Source organism: Pagrus major, chromosome 10 (assembly GCF_040436345.1).
Source record: "Pagrus major chromosome 10, Pma_NU_1.0".
NCBI classification, from domain to species: Eukaryota; Metazoa; Chordata; class Actinopteri; order Spariformes; family Sparidae; genus Pagrus; species Pagrus major.
Window position 1 is genome coordinate 22,025,081 of NC_133224.1, and position 24,126 is coordinate 22,049,206.

The 24,126-nt window shown below is 40.4% G+C and overlaps 2 protein-coding genes across 3 annotated transcripts; both read left to right on the top strand.

The window, feature by feature from the left end:
- The first annotated feature begins 145 nt into the window (after positions 1–145).
- On the top strand, positions 146–14,454 carry LOC141003421 (oxysterol-binding protein 1-like). 2 transcript variants are annotated; one of them, XM_073474751.1, is made up of 17 exons: positions 146–500; positions 1,463–1,635; positions 1,868–2,076; positions 2,218–2,386; positions 2,639–2,750; positions 2,900–3,083; positions 3,787–3,904; positions 4,220–4,277; positions 4,568–4,732; positions 6,560–6,805; positions 8,280–8,400; positions 8,629–8,732; positions 9,173–9,268; positions 9,424–9,611; positions 12,018–12,253; positions 12,375–12,413; positions 12,508–14,454. In XM_073474751.1, exons 2-17 carry the CDS (start codon positions 1,499–1,501, stop codon positions 12,648–12,650), a joined length of 2,325 nt encoding a protein of 774 aa, XP_073330852.1. In that variant the 5' UTR covers positions 146–500; positions 1,463–1,498; the 3' UTR covers positions 12,651–14,454. The 2 variants fall into 2 exon arrangements, with proteins under 2 accessions (XP_073330852.1, XP_073330853.1); XM_073474752.1 differs by lacking the exon at positions 12,375–12,413 and having other exon boundaries at positions 150–500.
- A 3,222-nt stretch (positions 14,455–17,676) lies between these two features.
- Positions 17,677–22,491, top strand: LOC141003422 (N-acyl-aromatic-L-amino acid amidohydrolase (carboxylate-forming) B-like). Its single transcript, XM_073474753.1, has 6 exons — positions 17,677–17,936; positions 18,024–18,219; positions 18,503–18,596; positions 18,694–18,801; positions 18,950–19,062; positions 22,243–22,491. The coding sequence occupies exons 1-6, from the start codon at positions 17,677–17,679 to the stop codon at positions 22,489–22,491; spliced, it is 1,020 nt and encodes a 339-aa protein (XP_073330854.1).
- The last annotated feature ends 1,635 nt before the right edge of the window (positions 22,492–24,126 follow it).

Here is a 24,126-nt window from a genome sequence, read left to right on the forward strand (position 1 = left end):
GAATAATGTGACTAGACTTTAATATAGCAAATACTGCCACAATCTACTTTTACTATGAAGACAAAAAAACCCCCGCTGGTTTCGTCTAGATTGGTTGACTTGACACAGCCAACGGGAAAAACAACTTGGCTAGCTATTTGTTTCTAGACGAGACCAAATAGCGCTGCACCGGGTGTAACCAGCGAGCTAACGTTAGGCTAGTTAGATGTAGCTAGCTAGCTTTAGATTCTTGTCGGCGTACGCAGCTGTAGAATGAACATTATACACACGATTACTGAGGGATACTAATGAAACTCACTGGTGTCAGGTTATTTTACAGTCACACTACTGCTGTTGTCGACGTCTTCGGTTTAGTGGTTTTCACCATTAGCTCTCCCGTGTTGGTCAGTTAGCTAGTTAGCCTCTTCAGCTAGCTAGGTACAGTAGCGTATGGGTGTCAAAGTTAGCCGTGACTTCACCGGGTATCTGGTTGCCTGATCTCACATTTCGGACACGTCAAGGTAAACATTTAGCTCTCGGCCAGTTTGAAAGCTAGCTAGCAGGCTAACGATTGTTCAGCGGTGGGTCTCGCTTGCACCGTTTTGTAAATATGGACATGTCAGCTGGCAAACTTCGAGCAAACATGCCAAAATGTGTTTCTATACTTTAGCTCCTGTTCTAGCAAAGAGCTGTTATTACAGCGACTCCCTTTAGCTTCACTGGAGCTAGCGTTGGTTAGCTTCTAGTGTCAAGCTCGTCATTATAATGAGCTTTGTCAGTTTTGTGTTGTTGTCATATTCTTTCTTTGTTCTAATTATTGTGCAAATGTCACATTTCCCTGAAAAGAATCGATTGAATCACATATTTCAAAATCTGTGTCAATTAACAATGTGTAGTTTATTGGTGCTTAATAAAACTAAGCATTACAGTAACGTGTTTTACAATTCACTTCCTTCTTTATGTACATCCAATTTCGGCTTCAACACTAGTTTTGTTGGAAAAATGTGTCACAGTTACTGTGTATTGATTCTTAAGTTAACCTTTGAACTGTATCACCACACTAAAAGATCAATATGAACCACCAGTAACATATTACATTACTGTCTTATTAACGATGAGAGGTATTGAAGTAGGGCTTTGACTAACAAATATTATCATCATCTGCTGATTCAATTCTCTATTAACTGTTGGGCCATGAAATGTCAGAAACAGGGAACCATGGCTGTTGCAATTTCACAGTGCCTAAGTTGACACGTCTTACCTTCTCTGAAAACAGTCTAAAGTGCAAATACATTCAGTTTGATATCACAGTAGACTAGGAAAACCAGCAAATATGCAAAGAATTTGAGGCGCTCGAAACAATGGATCAATTTTCAATATAATAGCTGGTTAATTTTGGGCCATTAATATTTTCAGCCCTCCATGATGAAACAAGTCTTGTCATGCAAATCCTAAGATTTCTTACTTTGATTATCCCTTTAAGGTTCCTCAAATCTGTCTCTTGATTTTGGGGGCGGTGATGTCGGAGCCCAAGACCCCCACTCCCGTCCCTGCTGGAGACACATACAAAGGATGGGTGTTCAAGTGGACAAATTACATCAAGGGTTATCAGCGGAGGTGGTTTGTCCTGAGCAACGGGCTGTTGTCATACTACAGGTAAACGTTCCTGGAAAATTAAGGAATGAAACAGCCTTGATCATGTCACCAGAGATGCATTGATCTTTTGTAACTACTGCTTTATTACACCCAACTAGCTGCAAATTAAGCAGGAGACAGTCCGCCTCACCTAATCAATACATCTTTCCGATTTTATGAGAATTTCCATTCCAGATTGAAGCCTAGTTGTGCTTTTGTGTCAATTCCAACACCTCTGATTATATTATATTAGGACGCAGGCAGAGATGGGCCACACGTGTCGAGGCACAATCAACTTGGCCACAGCAACCATCACTGTGGATGATGCGTGCAACTTTGTCATCTCCAATGGCGGTGCTCAGACGTACCACCTGAAGGCCAGCTGTGAGGTGGAACGCCAGCGCTGGATCACTGCCCTGGAACTGGCCAAAGCCAAGGCGGCCCGCATGCAGGCTGAGTCAGGTAAAACAAACAAACACAAGGCAAAGGAGGAAAATATTGAGCGTTCGTGCTCTGTGAACGAAGCTTTTCTTAAATCTTTGGAATCATAGAGTGGCTCTGTGAAACCCTTTTAAGCATTTCTTTTGCTGTGTTCATTAACAGATGACTCGGGGGACGACTTTTCTCCATCATCCCCGCCGGTGCCACCTGGACAAGGTGGCGGGTCACAGAACTCTGAAGTCCAGTCTGCTCTCAGAACACTAGGCAGCAAAGTGGAGGATCTCAGCACATGTAACGACCTGATCTCAAAGCACGGCTCTGCCCTCCAGAGGTCAGGCTTTACCTATCTTATGCTCTCTTGTTGCTTCACTCTTTTTAGTCTCTTCAGGCCAGAGTCGAGTTTCTCATGTCTCTTCTATCTTAACTTGAAACACTTCAGCATAAACATACTAACATTTGAGAAAAGAAACACGATTGTCACTTTTTCCAGAAAATCATGTTAAGATACTGTTGCTGTGACATGAAATTGATGATATATTGTCCCAACTATTTAACCTTACTGTATATTTTGATATTATTTCAGGTCTTTATCAGAACTGGACAGTTTGCGTCTGACTGGAGAGGCCGGGGACAAGATTCGCCAGGTGACAGAGAGAGCCACACTGTTCCGCATCACCTCTAATGCCATGATTAACGTAAGTTTCCCTAAATATATCTTCTTCTGCCTTCTTGTTGATGTATGATTTATCAGTGAGAGTAGGCCTTGAGAATCTACATTCCATGCAATTTGCTCTCTCGGCTTTCAGTGCTTCTAGTTGACCATGTTTGCCGTTTCGCCCCTCAGGCGTGCCGAGACTTTCTTGCACTGGCTCAGGCTCACAGCAAGCGGTGGCAGAAGGCCCTTCAAGCAGAACGGGACCAGCGGGTGAGGCTGGAGGAGACTTTAGAGCAACTCGCCAAGCAGCACAACCACCTCGAGCGAGCGTTCAGAGGGGCTGCACAGGCTAATGCTACTGCAGACAATAAAAGTAAGACAGCCGGAAATGATCACTCATTCCTCATTCCACTTCCCTCTTTTCTTCTTCTCTTGCGCTCTGCAAAATCTGCCCTTTTTGCCCCATTATCTGTATGTTACCGAGTTCATTATCTTTTAAGACCTCTATTACAGCATTCTGTTATTTACTGGTTGTTGATCTTGAACATTAGTCAAACAATTCAGGTCAATAAAATAAAGAAATAGACAGTGAGTCTGAAAACATCCAGAAAGGAAACAGTTCGTTATGTGCACAAAATCTGATAAAAACACAGCAATTTTCAAAAAGTGATCACTAGTGCTCAAGACTTGAAGTTTAATCCATTAGTCCAGTTGTTCCCAACCTTTCTAGGCACATAGCCTCTTAAATCAAAGCATTGTCCACTGTCGACCTCGGTTAGTCATGCAGAAGTTATCTTATAGTTCACAAGAAAAAACGTCTGAAAGCCAACTTGACTTCATCTTCATTTCTGCAGAAATGGGATTATTTACTCCATTTCTGTCCTGTTAATCCATTGTAAGTTTAGTAACTTTTTCAAGCAAACATACCAAAGATGGCCTAGTTCCATCTTATCACATCCGCAGATTTGGTGATTTCCTTTTTGTAAAAACAAGCAATCTGATAACATCACTTCAGGCTTCAGGAAATCTTCCTTATCTAGAAACTCTGAATTTAACTGATCGTTTTGTTTGTTTAGGTTCTGCTGGACCAGGAAAAGGTGAGGCCAGTGATGAGGACGACGACAACGAGTTCTTTGATGCCATGGAAGAAGCTCCTGAGTTTATCACTGTACCCGCAGACCCCCAGTTCCACAAGTTAGTGCACTCTCATTCACCCCACACACACACACACACACACACACACACACACACACACACACACACACACACACATATTTTACAGCGTGGGAAATACAATACAAAGTTGTGAATTCCCCTGAGCCCAAAGTTTATTTATTTAAACCACTCCCTTGTATGAGATGCCAGTAAAATATGTCAAAGTCATGCAGGTCGAAACTTCAGGCTTCACCTTCTCGTGCAATCACTGGTTAACTGATGTAGTTAGTCAAGGTCTAATCAGCCAGATCTCCATTGGCAGAAGTAATCTCTTTGTGGTTTAATCTCTTACAGAAGGTCGAGCAGTAATGTCAGCGGTTTCAACAGTGAGATGTGTCCTGATGATCAATCGGTAGGTCTCATTCTGGCCCCTGGGATGACTATAAAAAGAACTGGTTCACCGTTTGTCCAGCAAAAACGTCATTAAAATGTTGTTCAACGTCTGTAATTATAATTTAATTTAATACTAATATAATAGCTGTACTGTAAAGCTGCAGCAGGGTGGTAGATTTATTAATACTAAAGGTGTGATTGTGCTATAGTTGTTGTGAATCAGATCAGAAACATTTCAACAATGACTCAGTGAAGCTGATTTTCAAAGGCTTTTATGCTGCCTATTGACAGAACTTCCTGCCTTTTTAGCTTAACGAGGAGCCTCTAGCGATGAACCAGGAATCTCCCTCTCAGGAGTTGGTGCCCTTGAAGAAGAGGCGGACACGCATTGCAGACAAACCCAACTACTCTCTCAACCTGTGGAGCATCATGAAGAACTGTATTGGCAAAGAGCTATCCAAGATCCCGATGCCTGTGAGTATTTGCTGCAGAGGTGATCGTCACCCAGTGTGACTTAAGCCCCGTTTCCACCAGTACTTTTGGTAAAGTTCCCCTTTTACCTCCCTTGTTTTGCACTGCTTCCAGCAGTTGGGAAACAACAGGTTTTGAAGCTGCTGCATTTTTCACTGACACACTGTGACCTATACTTTATATCACTGCCTGATTGACAACACTGGCCCTGTGCTCCCCTCTGTTTACTGTCTCTTTTCTGCCACTCAAGTGGAAACAAGGAAACAAGAGAAAAGACAAAAAACAGGGAACCCACCCTGAGAAACCCTAAGAGTGCAGACAAGAAGATGACTCTTGTCCTTCCGATTGATCAGTCAGTGATCTGCAGTCTTTAAGTCCACCTTTTAGTATGGGAACAGTGTGTTCAGTACCTCAACAGAAGGGTAATGGAAAAAACAGTACAGCAGCGAGCGGTTCTTTTGGTAACTTTTGATAATGGAAATGCAACAGTTCTAATGTGTAACACACTGAACTGGACTGCTTAGGGGAAATGAGGCTTTAGCAGGCCTGGCCAGTAAAAGACTCAGAATGTCTTCACCTCCTGCTCTAGAAGTTGCTTGAAGTGTTGTTAAAACAAAAATGTATAAAGGTTATGTCGTGTCATGGCACTGTTCAGAGAGAGCGTCTAGAAAGAAAAGGTTCTACAAGTAGTCAACACCCTAAATGACTTTCTTTGTGGTGTCAAATGTACTGAAAGACATGTGTGGCTATTTCCTACAACTATGAATACCACTGTGTCAGGTGGAGATAATTGCAACAATGATACCTTCATAAATGTCAACACATCACAGACTTCTGTCGCCATTGGGCTTAAATACCATGTGTTCAATCATAACACCGATCCTCCTCGTTTCCTCAATACCGGATCAACAACATTCTGTCGGAGCCATCAGAGTTTAAAATAGCTCTATTGACATAAGGGTGTAGAGATATCAGTTGTTCCGTGGGAAAAAGATAAAAACAATAAAAGCGAAACAAACACAATGCAATGCAGACAAATTGTCACGCAATTGAAGCATGATGCTGGGGAAAAAAACACCATCATTTATCGAAGTCTGTACAACCCATAGGGTGTGCTGTGCATCTATTACAAAGGATAATTATGACATACATATCATTATACAATGATACATTGAGCTCATTATATAAGTAACAAATTATTATGACGCAGACATGCCAGAATAAGCCTGAGGTTATATAGAAATAATGACACCCCTGAAAATCACTGCTCACTGCAGCAAATATCGTGACACATTTAAGCAACAAAACTGAAAGCTGTAGTTATAAACTTGCCAGGACAGAGGAAATTCTCCAGAGGGAACGGAATTAGGCTTTTAGACATTGGCTGTTTTTTTTACTAGTGGCATGCTCCATTATCTGGGGTGTATTTGTGATGGTTTTTCATGGCGGTTGCATTTAATGCATTTAAGTAAAACTATCGAACATTCTGTCAAACGCTTATTTAATTGTTATTGATGAAATGTATACTGCTGGCACATATTGCTTTCATTTTATTGCCCAGGCCTAATATCTATACATTTTGACTTAAATTTTATCTATGCCCCAAAAATGTAATGTGTCATCTTATTTTGTACAACCTGTAAGTTTGCCTATTGTTTAGATAGAACACGATCATTTAAATAAATGAGTGAATACTTGACATGTTCCAACACTTCCTTAGAGCCAACCCTCTGTTTTTTTTTTGTTTTTTTTGTACACACAAATGTTATGAGCACTTGAAATAATGAGCGCAAAAGTGAATTCACATCTGAATTTCTCCGCTCTCTGCAGGTGAACTTCAACGAGCCCATTTCCATGCTGCAGCGGTTGTCGGAAGACCTAGAGTACCACGAGCTGCTGGACAAAGCTTCCAAATGCCAGAGCTCGCTGGAGCAAATGTGCTACGTGGCTGCCTTCTCCGTATCATCATACTCCACCACCGTCCACCGCACAGGCAAGCCCTTCAACCCTCTGCTAGGAGAGACGTACGAGCTGGACCGCCGGAGAGAGAGTGGCTACCGCTCCCTCTGTGAGCAGGTGAGAATGAAAAATAATCATTGAAAGAGTGGCTTCTAACGTGGAAGTGAAACTGAAAAAAGAGTGAATATCAGGAAGGATGACTTTAAAAATCCTGTCGACTCAGCACTGTGAGAGCATTTTACTTCCTTTTTTTGGATGTATTTGGGCAGAAACACGTCAGAGGGAGGTAGCATTAATGAGTGTAAACTATCACAAAAGGAAAACAGACCTTCTTCAGTGTGTATTCTAGCAATTTCCACAATCAATACACACAGGTGAGGTAACAACAATCAGCACAACAGGCACATACCAACAGAGGGAGCCATATCCTTAGGATTTCAGGTCAACATTCACATCATAAGAAACAAGCAAATTCAATCTCCTGAGTCATTCCATTTGGAATCGGGGGCTCCAGGAAGTTGTGGAAATTGCCAGGATGTGCTGTCCTTGTTTATCTTTTTTAATAATTCACTACATTAAGGATTCAGCACCCAGCATTCAAGTCTAAACGTGAGTTGAGTGCATTGTGCCTTATTTTTGTGAGTGTAAACTAATCAAATCAGAAATCAGGGCGCCCATGAGTGAATTTATTACTTAACGCTAGTAAACAGACTACATTCCACTGGCCACATGTGTCTCGCTCCCTTTTGAAGTGCTGTCTGTACAGGTTGCAGTGTTGTAATGGTCATTACCTTTGATCCATGTCTCAAACTATGCCATGTTGGGTCCTCGTACATGTGGGAATTGGGCATTGGAAGTCCTTGAAAAGTCATTAATGTGGGGAAACCTCAAGGATTAGAGCGTCAAATAAGTAGTTGCAGGGAAACATACATGTTTATATCATTGTTTGCTGTTTTTATTCATACATGGGGGGAGACCCTGTGTAATAAGTTGTTATTAGACGTAATGTGAAATTTTGGGTTATTTTGACATAAAAAAAAGTATGTTTTATGGAATTTCTTAAAATTGGTGCATAGTCTGGCATTGGAGGTGAAACTACAACTTCTGTTTTCTTGTTTTATGGGGTCTGAAGCAGATTCACATATTGCAGACAGAAAAGGGTTTGTGGAGGTTTTGCAGGACACAGAGTGGAGGCTTAATGCTGGAAAATAAGAATGACAGGTCTTTATTCCTGAAGAACAAGAAAATATATCCAGTCCAGTAAATAATCCAATAAGTTGTGCTTTTAGGCGGCAAATCTGGAGCTTTTTCTTGTACATACAATATACACCGACAGGGTTTAATGAGATTAAATCCTGGTGTAGATGAGTAATGTAATTGGATTTGAGATTAATATTTCGGATTTTCAAGCTCTGGTGCATAACAATAGGATATTCTTTTCACACCTGACACAGCCCAGTGCTTATATAAAACTATGTATGAGTCATAATTATGTGGGAGGATCAAAATCACAAAGCAATGGCACTTGAGGACAATGATGTGTCAACCCCAAGTTATGTTCTTGTTTGAAGTCAAATTGTACCCTTCACAGGTGAGTCATCACCCACCTGCAGCAGCGCATCATGCGATTTCCGACCGCGGCTGGACTCTGAGGCAGGAAATCACCGTTGCCAGCAAGTTCAGGGGCAAATACCTGTCCATCATGCCATTAGGTAAGAGCCTGATTGCAAACATATTAAGCATGCTGTTCTGACAATGGTGTTGCTTGAGGCTGTCGTACAGATGTTGCAATTCATACGTGATGAAGGATTGGTTTGGTAAGAGATCTGTGAGTCAAGCTGGAGGAATGAACTTGGCACACCAAAAGCCTGAAACAATAGAGGTGACCGAGCAACAGACAGCGGCTTGCTTTGATAATTTCTTTTTCTCTTTCCTTTCAGGCACGATTCACGCAATCTTTGAAAAGGGCAACAACCACTACACATGGAAGAAAGTTACAACCACAGTGCACAACATTATTGTGGGAAAACTATGGATCGATCAGGTGAGACTGGCAGAGTTAAAGCAAGATGACACCAGCCTCGCTAGACATTAGAATTGGCACCCGAAACAAACATTAAAATATCCTGAAAAAATAAAATAGGCATGGGCCGATATTATTGAATATCACGATAATTGTTATTTCTTACCTGGCTAGCCCTCTAGACTCGCAATACATTCCTTGCACTGAAGTTCTAATCTTAAAAATTCTTATTCAATATTATTTTGTTATTTAAAAGTGGTGTATGGGTTACTGCAAAGGAAGTGAAGAAGTGATCATCATGTCAACCTCGCAGTCCTTAATTTATTCATACAGTACAACAAAACAAACAAAATTAAATAGAATACTACGATTATAAATGATAAAAATACTACCATTTTGCACGGTGTCAGGGATTGAGGGATTCCTTCAAAACGTTCTTTTTCTTTTTTTCCCTCTGCCAGTCTGGAGAGATAGATGTAGTGAACCACACCACTGGAGACCGCTGCCACTTGAAGTTTGCTCCTTACAGCTACTTCTCCAGAGACGTAGCCAGGAAGGTGAGAAAAATGCGAAAACCATTGACTTTATTAAATGGAACTTTTTTATTATATTCTGTGTTGTTTGTATAGCACCCATACCTTAAATGTCTCCAATTGTTTTTTTTTTTGTGATTTTACTAACCCTCTCTCTGCCTCTCCTTTCCTCTCCTCAGGTGACAGGTGTGGTTATGGACAAGGATGGCAAGGCCCACTACGTGCTGTCGGGCACGTGGGACGAGAAGATGGAGTTTTCCCGGGTGATGCAGAGCAGCCGAGGAGGAGAGAATGGCACCGAGGGTAAACAGAAGACTGTCTATCAAACTCTCAAAGCCAGAGAAGTGTGGAGGAGGAACCCACTACCGTAAGTAGTAGGGCTGTAACATTTAACCAATATGAATCTGAAATCGGTTTTACATTTAAAGATACAACTACACCGATACACGGGCCTCTGGATCGATCTAAATGTACTGTGAACTGGTCGATGGCCCGATTTTAAAGTTATGAATCGGTTGAGTGAAGCTGCTATGCTGCTACTTCCTATCACCGTCTTCAAACTCTGGTAAAAGTTCAAAGGTCAGCGCAAGACTCTTTTTGTAAAACCAGTAAGAGAAGTTTGTAAGAGATTTAGATTTTGTAAGAAGGACGAAAGTTGGACATAAAGCAGGCCGTTTGTAAGCTCTGTAGAACAGCGTTTAAGTACAGTGTAAGCACGACAAATCTCGCTGTTCACCTGGTGAGGCAGCATGGTAAAACCTGTGCAGACAACAAGGATGCTAGTAAAGCTAGCACTAGTAAGAACACACAAGACAAGGACACAGCCAGCCACAACTTAGCCACAACGCGGTGAGGTCTAAGGTATTATTATTGCAAAGGACTTATGACCTGTCTGCTTTTGAACGTATTGCTATCATTAGCTGCATTCGGTGACTGCTGGTAGTGCTGCACACTGTTAACTGTCATTGTCTACTGAAATGATGTGCTGAATTGAACCATACTGCACACTGTTAACTGTCTACTGACAGTTGCTGCACAGTGGACACTGTTAAGTTAATCCAACTTTTGAGTTTGTTATCAGTAGTAAACATCTGTCTGATTGTTAATCATAGGTGTGATTTCATACACTGATTATGACTAGGAAGCAGAGGATACAGACAGTCAGGGACATCCAGTTCAGAGAGGTCCAATGCAGACAGATCCAGCTCAGAGAGACCCTGCTCATGGAGATCCAGACAACAGGATAGTTGTTCCTCAGATCCAGGATGAGACAACAGGTGTGTTTTTTATACACTGAGGTATAAAAAGATTAAGATAAAGATATACATAATAGTGAAGAAAAATACATAGGATTCCCTAGTCTTTTATGAAATATCTGTTTGAAGGTACGTAATGCCACTTATAGAATTGGTTTATTCTAATTTATAATAGAAAAGGAATATCTAAATGAAACAATGAGTTGTACCGAATCGGAATCAAATCGTTCATAATAAAAAGTATCGTCCCTGAATCGCACCGTAGCCCAAGTATCTAGATGTGTATCAGATCATCTTATAAGGGAGAGATGCACACCCCTAGTTAGTAGTCATCCTATACTGATAGTTGTGAGCATAAGTGAGTCATTCACACAGAAGACAACATGATACTGTGGTTGTTGTTTTTTGTTGTTGAGAGCCAAATATTTTAACCTCACTTGGCTCTTTGCTCTATTCTCTCTGCATTTCCTTGTCGGCTAGAAACACATCCTGCTTATCAAGTCCTAAAACAAACTTGTAGACCAGTTGCGCTTCTTTCTAGTGTACACTGCAGGCCAAACATGCATCAACACCCTTTGTTGCTCTTTGACTGAAACTACAGCAGTGATCCAAGAAAATGTCGCCACTCACTGTTAAAATGTGACAGAAAGAAGAATCACAAAAGACAAAAGAATGGTTTATGGCAGCAAATATCGCTGAAAAATGAGTTTTTTTGCTTTCATTTACAATGTTTTACTTTCTTGCTCAAGTTATATATCAAGAACCTGAGCCAGAATTAAAAGAGCTGAATGAAAGGCTGAATTTCAGTTTATTGAAAATTGGTTAGTTGAGTTGGTGAACCAACCAGATCATGATGCATTTTGTCCCGTTTTCAATTTAGTTTTTGTGATTTGTTGTCAGTCACACACTAAATATATGGCACTTTGCTTTTAAAGGGGCACTATGTAGTTCTGGAGAAGAAGATCAAACTCAGAATTTTAATATTTACAATATTAATGAGGTTATAATACAAACTCTGTTTTTCCATAACTGAATAAACAAGTTGTTCTCAGAGAAAAATAAGGTCCCCAGAACACTGTTTGAAGCTAGAAAGGTGGCAGGGTAGTTTCATACTGTTTATATGTGGCGGACCCTGCCACCTTTCTAGCTTCAAACAGTGTTCTGGGGACCTTATTTTTCTCTGAGTACAACTTGTTTATTCAGTTATGGAAAAAATAAAAATGTCTGAGTTTGTATTATTACCTCATTAATATTGTAAATAAAATGAGTTTGACATTTAAAATGCAATAAAACAGAATTTGAATAAGATAAGCATGACAAGGCAATAACAAGCTTCTTAGTAGCCAGATTAAAGAGGTAAGTTATCTTCTGTAGAGTTCTGGTTTCTCATCAGTAACGACAGAATTGCATTTTGATTATAAGAACGAAAAACATCAGCATCATCTTCATCTTCTGCATATTTTGTATCCTAGTTTTGACTTTCTGAGCTGCTGTTCTCCACCTTTCCTCTCCCACAGTGAGGGAGCAGAGACCATGTACTACTTCACTGCCTTGGCGCTGACCCTAAACGAGCCAGAGGAGGGCGTGGCGCCCACCGACAGCCGTCGCCGGCCCGACCAGCGCCTGATGGAGGACGGCCGCTGGGATGAAGCCAACTCGGAGAAGCAGCGGCTGGAGGAGAAGCAGCGCATTGCTAGGAGGGAGAGAGAGAGGGAAGCTGCAAGCCAACGCACCTCCAGCCAATCAGAAGATGGTGAGTGCAGTGTTTGTTGATGCTTCACTTCTTCTGTGTTTCTCTCTACCTTTCATGGGGCAAATCTTAAAATCAAGGGGTAAAAAAAAAATCTCTGTGATCCCCTTTTCTCTTCCAAAAGCTGTCGATGAGGACTCTCTTACTGATCCGTCCTTAAAAAGCAAGTACTCCTCTTTTTTTTCGCCTTCACTGCCTCCCTCTCATGCTTTAATTTCTCTTGTCTTTTTTGGTAACACAACTCTTCTCTCTTTCAGGCGCACCTCATGAGAACTACCAGGCACTTTGGTTTGAGCGCGGTGAGGACCGGATCACAGGTGAGCAGGTCCATATCTATAAAGGAGGCTACTGGGAAGCAAAGGATCGTGGCAGCTTTGAGGGCTGTCCGGACATATTTTGACCTCGGCATTGACTGCAAGTGCCCCCAAGAGACTGATCCATCAACACTGCCTGGTGGACAGCTCCCGCGACGGCCGGCTATTCCTCCCCACTTGGACGGCTGCCTCCCTCCAGCGGCTCTCTGTTCTAAGAGATCTCCATGACGGTCACTACTGTCTGACCCAGAGGGGGAGCAGGGTATTTCCTCTGGCCTCCCTCACCACCGTTTTGCTCTCACACATCTGAGAGGACTGAAATAATGAAGGTTTGCGCTGCTTCGACTCGGGTCAGGCTGAGCACGACGGGGAGGAAATGAAACGGGCAGTGCTTCCAAATCTAAAGTAGATCAGTTGTTATAGTCTCTCTACTCCAGTCTGTTCAGTCTCTCAGATGAGTAGCGGAAGAGGGTTTTGTGCTGATAACATCCTGTGAGATAATCTAGTGTCCCTATTGTCATCCACAGCATCGTGTGCTTTGGTAATAACTCTAAAAAAAAAAAGGAGGGTAAGACCTGGTTAATATATACATTTATATATAAATATGATTTAAAATAATTTCATTAAAATGTCGACTGGTGGCCTTCAAGACGTTAGCGAGGATTTCTTGTTTATCTCTCTGATTTAGTGTCTTAATGTAATGAAGTGAAGGTTCTAGTGTGCTTGTGTGTATGACTGCATATCTGCTCTTCCATCACTTTACAACGCTGCCACTGTGCAGTATACTGTGTCTAAAAAAAAAAGAACCGATTGTTAAAAAAAATATACTGGTTGAACCTCCACACTGTCATGTTTTATAGTTAGAGGAGATTTCTTTTCCTTAACAAAGGCCTGTTGGAAATTGTGAACATCTTTTCTCTTCGCCTTAGAACTGAGCAACCTGCTCTCACTTGTATTTACATCACACCTGAGTGGATATGATGCTGACATTTGTAGCTGGTTTCTTGTACAAACATTAAAACTTTGACGATATAGTTGGGAAAATATGACAGAGCTGCAAAATGGCAAATCGTTTGTTCCAGTTCTGAGAAAATCTCACGAGTGCAGTTTTGTTCAATAACAGAATAAATAAAATGAAATATAAATGATAAATATAGAAATGACCCATTTTCTCAGGACTGGAATAACATGTAGCCATTTTGTGGAGAAAGTGAATGGCAGTAAAAAAAACTGTTTTTAAAAGTGTGCGATACTGTGTGGGATTTTTCTTTTTTTGTGTGTGTTGAGAGGAACACAAACAAATGAGCAAAGAAAAAAGTAAAGGCAGTGGTGAAATTAAACGTCACGTCCTCGTGTATCTGCTGAAGAGTTCATACATATGCAAGAACATTTTGACACCAAAAACATGGGATATAATGTGTGTGTGCGTGCGTGTGTGAGAGAGAGAATTTCATAATTTTGTTTGTAAGTGTACTTAAAAATGAAGAATAAAGAAGCATTGCAAATAACTATGATTTTATAAATGTATAGAAATTCATATTATAGTATTGATAACTGTAAGGTAGGTTTTTTCTTGGTCTTTTGGTTCCTCTCCTATTATTGGATGAAGGCTGTCTTCATTTTCAGAAAAAAAGGGAGTTTCCACACTTAACTGAGGAGACATGACATTGTTCAGTATTTTGTATTAACAAAGAAAAAATATCTGTAATAAACAAATGCTGTGATGTCAAACAAATAGCTTTTCATTTCATTTTCCCACTTACCATTAGTTATTAATTAGGTAACACGATTAAGGATTTGCCAAATCAATTCTTTGGAATTTTCTGTCCTAACGTTCAGTAGGAGCTTCAGATGGGATGACGTGTTGTCAATAAAATAATGAAAACAATCTGTCATTAGTTTGTCTTCCAGTTGATTTTTAACTCCCTCTCTCACTCTCTATGTATATATATGTGTATATATGTATGTGAATATATATATATATACATATATATATATATATATATATATATATATATATATATATATATATACATATATATATATATATATATATAAAATATATAACAGCAGTCAGGGTACCGTTGGCTATGACATGGAGGTCTGTGCGACCCTCCAAGGATATGTCTCCTCAGACCATCACTGACCCACCGCCAAACCAGCCATGCTGGATGATGTTACAGGCAGCATAATGTTCACCACAGCGTCTCCAGACTCTTTCCACCTGTCACTTGTGCTCAGTGTGAACCTGCTCTCATCTGTGAAGAGAACAGGGCGCCAATGGCGGACCTGCCATTTCTGGTTTTCTCTCACTAATGCCAATAGAGCTGCATGGTACTGGGCTGTGAGCACAGGTCCCACTAGAGGACGCCCTCATGGAGTTTTGTCAGAAACACGCACACCAGTAGCCTGCTGGGTGTCATTTTCTAGGGCTCTGGTTCCTCCTCGCACAAAGGAGCAGATGCCGGTCCTGCTGCTGGGTTGATGCCCTTCTACGGCCCTGTCCAGCTCTCCTCCATGCTCTTGAGACTGTGCTGGGAGACACAGCAAACCTCCTTGTGACTGCATATATGGATGTGCCGTCCTGGAGGAGCTGGACTACCTGTGCAACCTGATTGGGCTGCAGGTACCGCCTCATGCTGCCAGTAGTGACGAGGACACTAGCAGAACGCAAAACTAGAGAAGAATCTGTCAGGATGGATATGGAGAGAGCAATTGTGTGTGGCCACCACATGCAAAACCATTCCCTTTTGGGGCTGTCTTGCTCTTTTGAGATTGATATTCCTGAAGTTTAACTGACTTGGTGTTATACTGTGACATGAATTGTAATACATTGAGTATAATAGTTAAACGTAAGAGCAGTTTTCAAACAAAAATACAAGTGCTTTTAGAGAGTTAGGAAAATAAAGGACAATGACACGACATAAGAACAGCTTATTGCAAATATATAGCGTATCGTAGCTCTATCATTATTTGCCATATACTGTCTGTTGATAATTTAAAGGTGCAATATGTAGGAATTTTAGTTTAAAACATTCACAAAATAAATTAAATAATCAACAGAATGTGAAATTTGACGTTATTTTAAAGAAGTCTCTGATGTTAGCATACCTACAAGCTAGCCCAGCATGGGCCTAGCTCCTGCCTGAAAACCACCTCCATCTGGTGGTCCAAAGCTCCTGCGCTAGTGGTATGAACACCAACACTCCCCTGGTGTTTGAGCTTCCAGTCCAGACAGAATTGAATCAGCTAATAGTACCGCTAGCTGCACTGCTAACTGAGCTAACTAGTTAACAACAGTTAGCAGTAGCCTATTGTTCAGGCTATATAGGCTGGTAAAAGGCACAGCAATTTTACAACATAAACATAAAAAACATCAGATAAAAGACATAAAGCATACTAAGATAGAGAAATAGGATATTTAAAAGGCCATTTGATAAAACCAAAAGACAGAAAATGTAGTCGGTTTTTGTGGGTAGTGGGTATTAAAGTGACAATTTACCTCAAAATCAAAACCACATATTTTTCCTCTTACCTGTAGTGCTTTTAATCCATCTACACTGTTTTGTTGCGAGCTTTCCAGTTTTGGAGATATCGGCCATAGAGATGTCTGCCTTCTCTCGACTGTAATGGAACTAGATGGCACTCTGCTTGTGGTGCTCAGAGCGCCAAAAAAATACATTTGAAAAGCTCAACAGCGATGTCTCTTTCCAGAAATGTAGAAATTGTAGTTCCACTGATCTAAATCTGCCGACTGTATCACCGTGCAGAAGGTGTTGGACGAAAAAGGCTAATGTAGTGATGGTGCGGGATGCAAACATTAATGGCATCCTCCTTAGCTTTGTTAGCTAGCCTGTTGTCTGTGAGTAGATGCTCGCTTCCTTCTGAGAAAATAGTTCCTATGTCAAACTGTTCACAATAAAGGTCTGTGGAATATCTTGAGTAACAGGGTCATGATTTCTGGAAAAAGACCATCTCGTTCCATTATTTTTGAGAGAAAATCGGTATGTCCAGCTTACACCAAAACAATCTAGATGGTTAAATAGAACTACAGGTAAGAGGAAAATATGTATTTTTTGATTTTGGGGTGAACTGTCCCTTTAAGACCACATTTAACCTGCTATTTTAACAGTATCTCTAGCAGTCAAGCAGTCGGATTGAATCTGTGTTCTCTTTCAATCACCAGCTGGTTCTCTTGTTATTTCCCCTGCCAGAAGAGCTCTTTCTTTCACTGTACACACCACAGGCGCCTCTCCTGCTGTGTCATGCCAGCAGATTTATTTTCAGCCAATATTCTGAAAGGCAGACTGGAACCTACCATCCTATACATGGGGCAGAGAGAAACAGGGAGTTGGGGAAAGTTGGGGAGGGGCTTACAGTCACAGTTCGCCGGACCTCACAGCTGTTGGGACCAAAAGGAAGCAACCGATCCATCACGTCACACTCAGGACACACCCTGGATATGATACAGTGTAGTACAGTGCAGTGCAGTGGACAAGAGGTGGTAGAGAGACGGTGAGAGTTTGCATAACAGGCAGCTACAGCCTGTACAGAGGGAGGGATGGGAATGCTGAATCAGTAAAACTGCATGAAAGCCTGGGAGAGGGTGGAAGAGGGTAAACGGCAGGGGGAGAGGGAAGAGAAAGGTAACGGCTTGGGTAAGATGTGTGATGCGTCGGCACTCATTTCATCTCTTACTTGTGAATGCGGAGCTGACAGTTGACCCTGTTTTACCTCAAGCTCTCCTCAGTTAAGCGACTTTAAACAGACTTTTAATGTCAGTGCTGCTTTAGGGCACAGTTTTAAAGCTGGAACTGTCCCTTTAGAGTTTTCAGCAAGGCAGAAAGAACGAGGTAAGGTTTCAGAAATCAATATATCTGCTTTGTGTTGCAGTGTTGTCTACAATGTACCCAGGGTAACTGATACCTCCCACTGAGTGAAACAAGAATAAGCTGCTTCAGTACTGAATAAAAAGAGATTCAAGTTGTGTTCTGCTCAGAGCTGGATGCACAATATGCAGTGATGGGAGGAGGACTGAAAAGCTATTTTTGTTGCATATGCCTTCAAATTCTTGCACTTTCTCCCACTGTTTCCCTGCCTATCCTCAGTCAGATGGAGGTAGACAAGGTGGTGTCTTTGCCAAGGTTGTCCCGGGTCGCTGTGTGCGGTGGTACTCATGGCAATGAGCTGTCTGGGGTGTACTTGGTGAGGGAGCTGCTGAAGGAGGAGAAGAAAGTGACGGAGAAGGGTGAGGAGGAGGGGGAAAAGCTTGTGTCAGTGAAGATTGTGCTGTCGAACCCCTGGGCCACGCAGCAGTGTCGCAGATACATCAACACCGACCTGAACCGCTGCTTCACCCACGCCACCCTCAAGTAAGGCGGCACTGAGAAGGCGATGGTGCTCAGGATGGCAGTTCTGCTCATGATTGAGTTTTGTGATTGTGTTTCTCTGTTTCCCAGTGGTCCCATAACAGACATGGCGCCATACGAGATGATCAGATCCCGGGAGCTGAATGCCATGCTGGGTCCCAAAGGAAGTCCTCAGGCGATGGATCTTGTTTGTGACCTCCACAACACCACAGCCAACATGGGCCTGTGCCTCATCGCGTACTCCGACAGCGACTGGATATGCCTGCACATATTCAGACACCTTCAGGTTCCTACACACTCATGTTTACAGGTCCAATTTGGAGGAAAGTTGATATTTGAGTCTCATTCCCAACTTGTCAAATACTGATGCTTTTGGATTGTAGGTCGGGTCAGCTTCCATCCTAAAGTGTCAGTATTTGACGAGTTGGGAATGAGACTCATGAGAATCAACTTTTCTTTTTACAAATTAGACCTTTAAAATCATTTCACCCTGACTGTTTGAGTCAGAACAAAGAACTGAGATTGGAAATGCTCAAAATCTGAACTTAAGTCTGACATGTCACTTTCAGAGGCAGATGCCAGATATACCGATAAGGTACATCCATTTTGATGTCTCCAATAAAGAATCCTATTCCCTTGATTCGGTGGGAAAACATGGCTTTGGTGGGTTTTCTTTTTTCTGCTATTACACCAGCTTATCAGAAGCATCTGAATACTGGATAATGTGTATTATCTGTCATCTAAAATCCATTTTCTTCAGCCATGGAGATTGGCCCCCAACCCCACGGTGTGGTGAGGTCAAACATCTACACGGCGATGAAATTTGGCGTGCAGCACATGCTCGACTGGGTCCGTTCCTTCAACTCAGGTGCAATGAAGCACAGGTTACCAATTGAGATTTTTCACTTTGCCACACAACTCCAAAATGTCCAAAATCTCGCAAACTTTGTGTATCTTTTAACCTCCTTTTTGCCTTGTTTTAAGCCCTCTTTTGCTTGTTCTGCTTTTGTTCACAGGTACTATTTTTGAAGGAGGATTTGTGGATGTGTTCACCATGGTCAAACACATTGACTACCCACGAGACAGTGAGACTCACAACATCGCAGCAGCCATTCATCCTCAACTCCAGGTACAGTCTGACACGTACTGTATTTGCCTTTTGTCAGATTGAAAGGGGCACTATGCAGTTTTGGGAAAGAAATTCAAACTCAGAATTTTAATATTTACAATAATAATGAGGAAATAATACAAACTCAGCAATGTTGGTATTTAACATAACTGAATAAACAAGCTAACGTAAGTAAAACAGTATGAAATTGTGTTGTCCTTTAAGCTCAGTTTGTTTATTCAGTTTATTCAGTCATGAAAATGGAAAGAGTTTGTTTATTTAGTTTGTTTAGGCTTAAAAAATCAGTCTGATTAAAATGTCTTCCCCAAAACTACATAGTGCACCTTCAAATACAAATGCCCAGTGATATATAGCTGAATAAACTTGTGACTGAGCCAGTATGAACAAGTCGATCTAACAATAACACTAAATGTTACAATCTACCTAACAGTAACGTACAGGACAGCTAATCAAAGGCCTTTTGTCAGATGTTAATGCTTCAGATCTCATTGACCTATTTGGATATAACAGTGCCTGAGTCAGTTATAACAAGCCAATCTAATAATAGTAATACATAACCTACATAATACCTAATTACCTAACAATAAAGTACAGGATAATAAACATCCTTTTTTCGAAACAAAAAGTATGAACCTTTGTCTAAAGGTGCTTAACACTCTGCAAGGATGAATCATGTGAGGTGTTTGACCTCACCCACTGTCCACAAAACACTCACTAAACATCAGTGTTGGGCAGGTTACTTTCAAAATGCAAAATAAATTACATATTTCTAGTTACCTTCATTATAAAGTAATATATTACGTTACAATATTACTGTCTGTGTAGAGTAATTTATTACTTATTACACTACTTTTAGTTACTTTAAACAAAATGCCCAAATAACCTATATAGAACATTTAAATAGCCTAGATCTTTTTAAATAAACGATTGGCCTTCAGGGATGAACAGGCAGACAAAGGATCAAAGTCTGATATATTATGAGATAGGAATAAATATTTTTAATTGTAGGCTCAGTCATATGAAACACAATAGACCTATACCTTCTATAATGTAGCCTATAATAACATGACGAGACAAAAATCTCTTTTTCTATGCCTTTTTATTTTAGTCCACAGAACAAGGAATGCATGGGCATATGTGATTCAAGAATGTAAATTCAAGTGCGCTCGGAGGATTAGTCTTTATCATTAGGCTCTTTTCAGTCACACAGAGGCTTTAAGAACTTATAGGCTTGGCCATATTAAACACACCCCTAGCCTGTATTTATATGGTCATGCCCGGTGTGGATAGGTTCTGAGGAAAACAACAATAAACACTTCACTTTGGTCGGGTAACGCGGATTGTAACATGTTACATGACATAACTGGAGTAATATATTACTGAAATATTATTAGTAACGCGTTACATTACTCTGTTACCGCTAAAAGAAATATATTACTGTACAGCTACAAACTATTACAAAAGTAATGTGTTACCCCCAACACTGCTAAACAGGTTTCCATGGCAGTCAGATCGCAGAAGTGTGTTGACATAAATATAGAGAGAATCTAAAACCACATACAGCTGGACCAGTTTTCACAATGCAGGGAGTGGCCTCTTTCTTGTAAAGTGGCTTCATAGCAAAGTGCAATTATAAAGGCCAATGACGTCCACAGTATGGTTTTCATACCAACACAAGTCTTGTATAATTAAAAGTTGATGGCATCCAGAACGTCTTAAACAACCTTCAAGTCCATTGGATGAATCATCAAGCCTTCTTCTTTGTTCAACAACGCTTTATTTTATGCGTCTATAATTTCTGAGCAAGGGTTATAGAGAGAATCATGTAACTTGGTGACAATTACAGAGAAAGTGTTTGGTTTCTACACTTCTAATTAATTGCAAGTGTAACCTAGAAAGCCTTGTAGTTCTGGCACAGCAGGTCAGCTGAACATGCAAATATGTGAGATTTACTTACATGCAAGCATAGTATTCATTCATATATGGAGAGTTTTGAATGTTTCTAATAATAAATGCATATATACTGGGGTTTAAATGGAGCATTTCTTTCAAGAAAAGTCCCATTTTCCCTCCAAATGATGGTGCAATCTACTATATTACAGAAAGTGTAGGGAACTATGTTAAAAAATACTTGCAATCAGTAAAGTATAACGACAGGTGCACCTATGTTGCTTATGTAAACAAATGTAGAGAAAAGTGTGTGGATTTAGAAAATTAGAAAAAAATAAAACCCATGTGACAGGTTTTTCCACACTGCAGGAAGCAAATGTGATAACATCAGTAGTAAACAGGAATTACAACATGACTAAGTTGCAATAATAGAGCCAGATAATAACCTTTGTACATGACTGGCATGAGCTGAAACGGTTCCAAAAATAGCCAGCATAATGACTTTCACAATGTAGTTTCTGTTGCACAAGTGTAACACAGGTGCTTATCGAGCTCTGTGGTTATGTTGAGGCCAGGCGGCTTGTGCCATTTGGCAGCAACTTTGAGTGAAATGAGATCTGAAGTAACGCTGTCATGTATGACGATAGCAGACATCAAACAGAAAATTCTAATCAGTTTTCAAATGATTTTCCAGGCTTAATGGAAGTTCAAAAATGAATTCAGGACGCAGATAGCTTTATCTGTTGCTAAAGTAACTGTTACATCTCATCATTTTGTAACATAAACCTGTGATTTGTATCAAAGACAGTGGTTGAGACTACGGGGGTGTGGAATTGCACAAAATAGCAATTTTCTACATAGTGTTGCTTTAATGTTCACAGCAAATAAAATTAGATTGTTCAGTTTTTGAACTTGGAAGTCTTTTCAGTCATGAAACATCAAATAAGATACAGTACAGTACAGTCTACAGCAAGTTACTGTAGAACTTTACACAAAACTGAATGGTACATTTTCCTTTAAACACGTTTATACACTTTGGAGCTACTGTTTGCTGCTCAGCACCCGGTGGCCCCTTGTTGCGTGTCGTGTGTGCCTAATGTGTGGAAGCTTTGTCCTTACTGCAGCGGACTGGGATTTGAGTCCGGCCTGTGGCCCTTTGCTGCGTGTCATCCCCCCTCTTTTTCCCTATTCTCCTGTCATTATCTTGACGAAAAAATAAACAAATAAATAGGTAAAATCGCTCAGCTTTGTCCACTTATAATCAACCTAATTGTCTGGCCTTCCCCACAGGACCAAGACTTCTGCCTGCTCCACCCTGAAGACCCAATGTTCCAGATGTTCTCCGGTGAAACGGTGAGGTATAAAGGGAAAGAACCTCTTTATCCTTTCTTCATCAATGAATGTGCTTATTACGAGAAGAGCATCGCTCTCTCGCTGGCAAGAAAAAGGTGTGTTGCAATTCCTGCAATCCGGGTGATGACAGACGAGGAGCAACAACAGGCAAACGAACAGGAGTTTGCATCAGAGGAAGAGGAGTGAGGATGGACAAAAAACACCTGACATGATGAGACTGATGTGACTGCGTAATAAATTTTACAAAAAAGTTACTTTTATTGAAATGACAGCTGTTGCATGTGTACACTCGCACACACTCACACAATATTGAAGTGTAGCCTACAATTATTAACCATCTTAAATCACAACTGGAGAATGAACAACACATTCATTGTAGATTCACAAAAGCACAGTCATACAGTGACATTTGCTGTTATATATACGCTACAGTGGATTCAGGGATAGAACAATTTCTTGAATTAAAAGGCTGAATATGCAAAATACAATCTGATTTATCATGAGACCTATCACACACAGTGCATCATTTCACAGACAGTTTAATTTGTGACTGTTAGTATTTTGAATGTTACTGTACACATATATCATGGTTTTAGGATAATAATGGTGTTTTTTTTCTTTTTATAACTGTATTTTATATTTTTGGGACATTTACGTCATCAAAAAATAGAAATTCACTACTGACCACTACAGCAATATTCAGGATATGTTCAACAATAATTTAAGTGCAAAGGAATACTGTAGCTTATCACAATATGGCCTTTAAATTACATTCATAATGCCTAACAGGGAAACAGTGTTTCCCTTAAATCCTGTTGAACTGAAATGGCGATAACAAATTAATAAAACATGAAGGAACACATATAAATTAAATAAATAAATAATAACAAACACAACTGAATTCACAGAAAAAATGTATATGCGCATCTAAGGGCGAAAGAACAAAGCAGGAAATGATGAAAAAACACTACTATGTTGAAAAAACATTATTTTTGATATTTACTACAAAAACTATAAAATCAGTCGAAACATTAAAAAATATGCTTGAAAATAGCAAACAAAACAATGCATTGGGTAAACAAATGATGAACAAACACTGTCTGACCTTAATAATGGTCATGAATAAATAAGTGTCACTTCAGTTAAAAATTAAAAAAGGGCGGACAGAAATGGAACAAAATCATATTTACAGTAATAGTCATCCTCTCTCTCACGCTACTCGCCACATTCCCAGTGTTTTCAAGCTGCAGAACTAAAACACAGATTGCACAACAGCAAGCGTCTGTGTAAATAAATATCTGATTTTGCATACAAGGTTTTTGTCTTGCTGTAGTTCAGTGGAAACATACTGAACATGTATGCAAGACAGTGCAACAAAGGGGTAAAGTCACCACACCCAGCTTTGATTCTGGGTGTGATCACAGGTTCCTGAAAAAGGTCAACCACAAGACACTGTTCCAGTTCCAAGCTATAATGACACTATAACGACAATGTTTGGGTAATATGGATAAGTGCTTTTGGCTTGATTCCCGTTGGGCTTGTATTAATGTCCTTGTGATAAGTGTTCATTAATAAGTCCCTTATAATCGAGCAATGAATGTGTATATGATGCTTTTATTAACACAAAATTAATTTTAAAGGAGACATTATGTTTTTGGTTCTTGTGTCCTTTCCTTCAGTGTGTTTTATAGGTTCTTGTGCATGTAAAAGATCTTGAAATTTAAAAAGGTCAAAGTCCGCACCAACAGAAGCTCCCCTCTCACACAGAAAACACTGTTCCTGAAACGCCTCGTCAGTGGTCTCTCCTTTAACTCTCTGCGA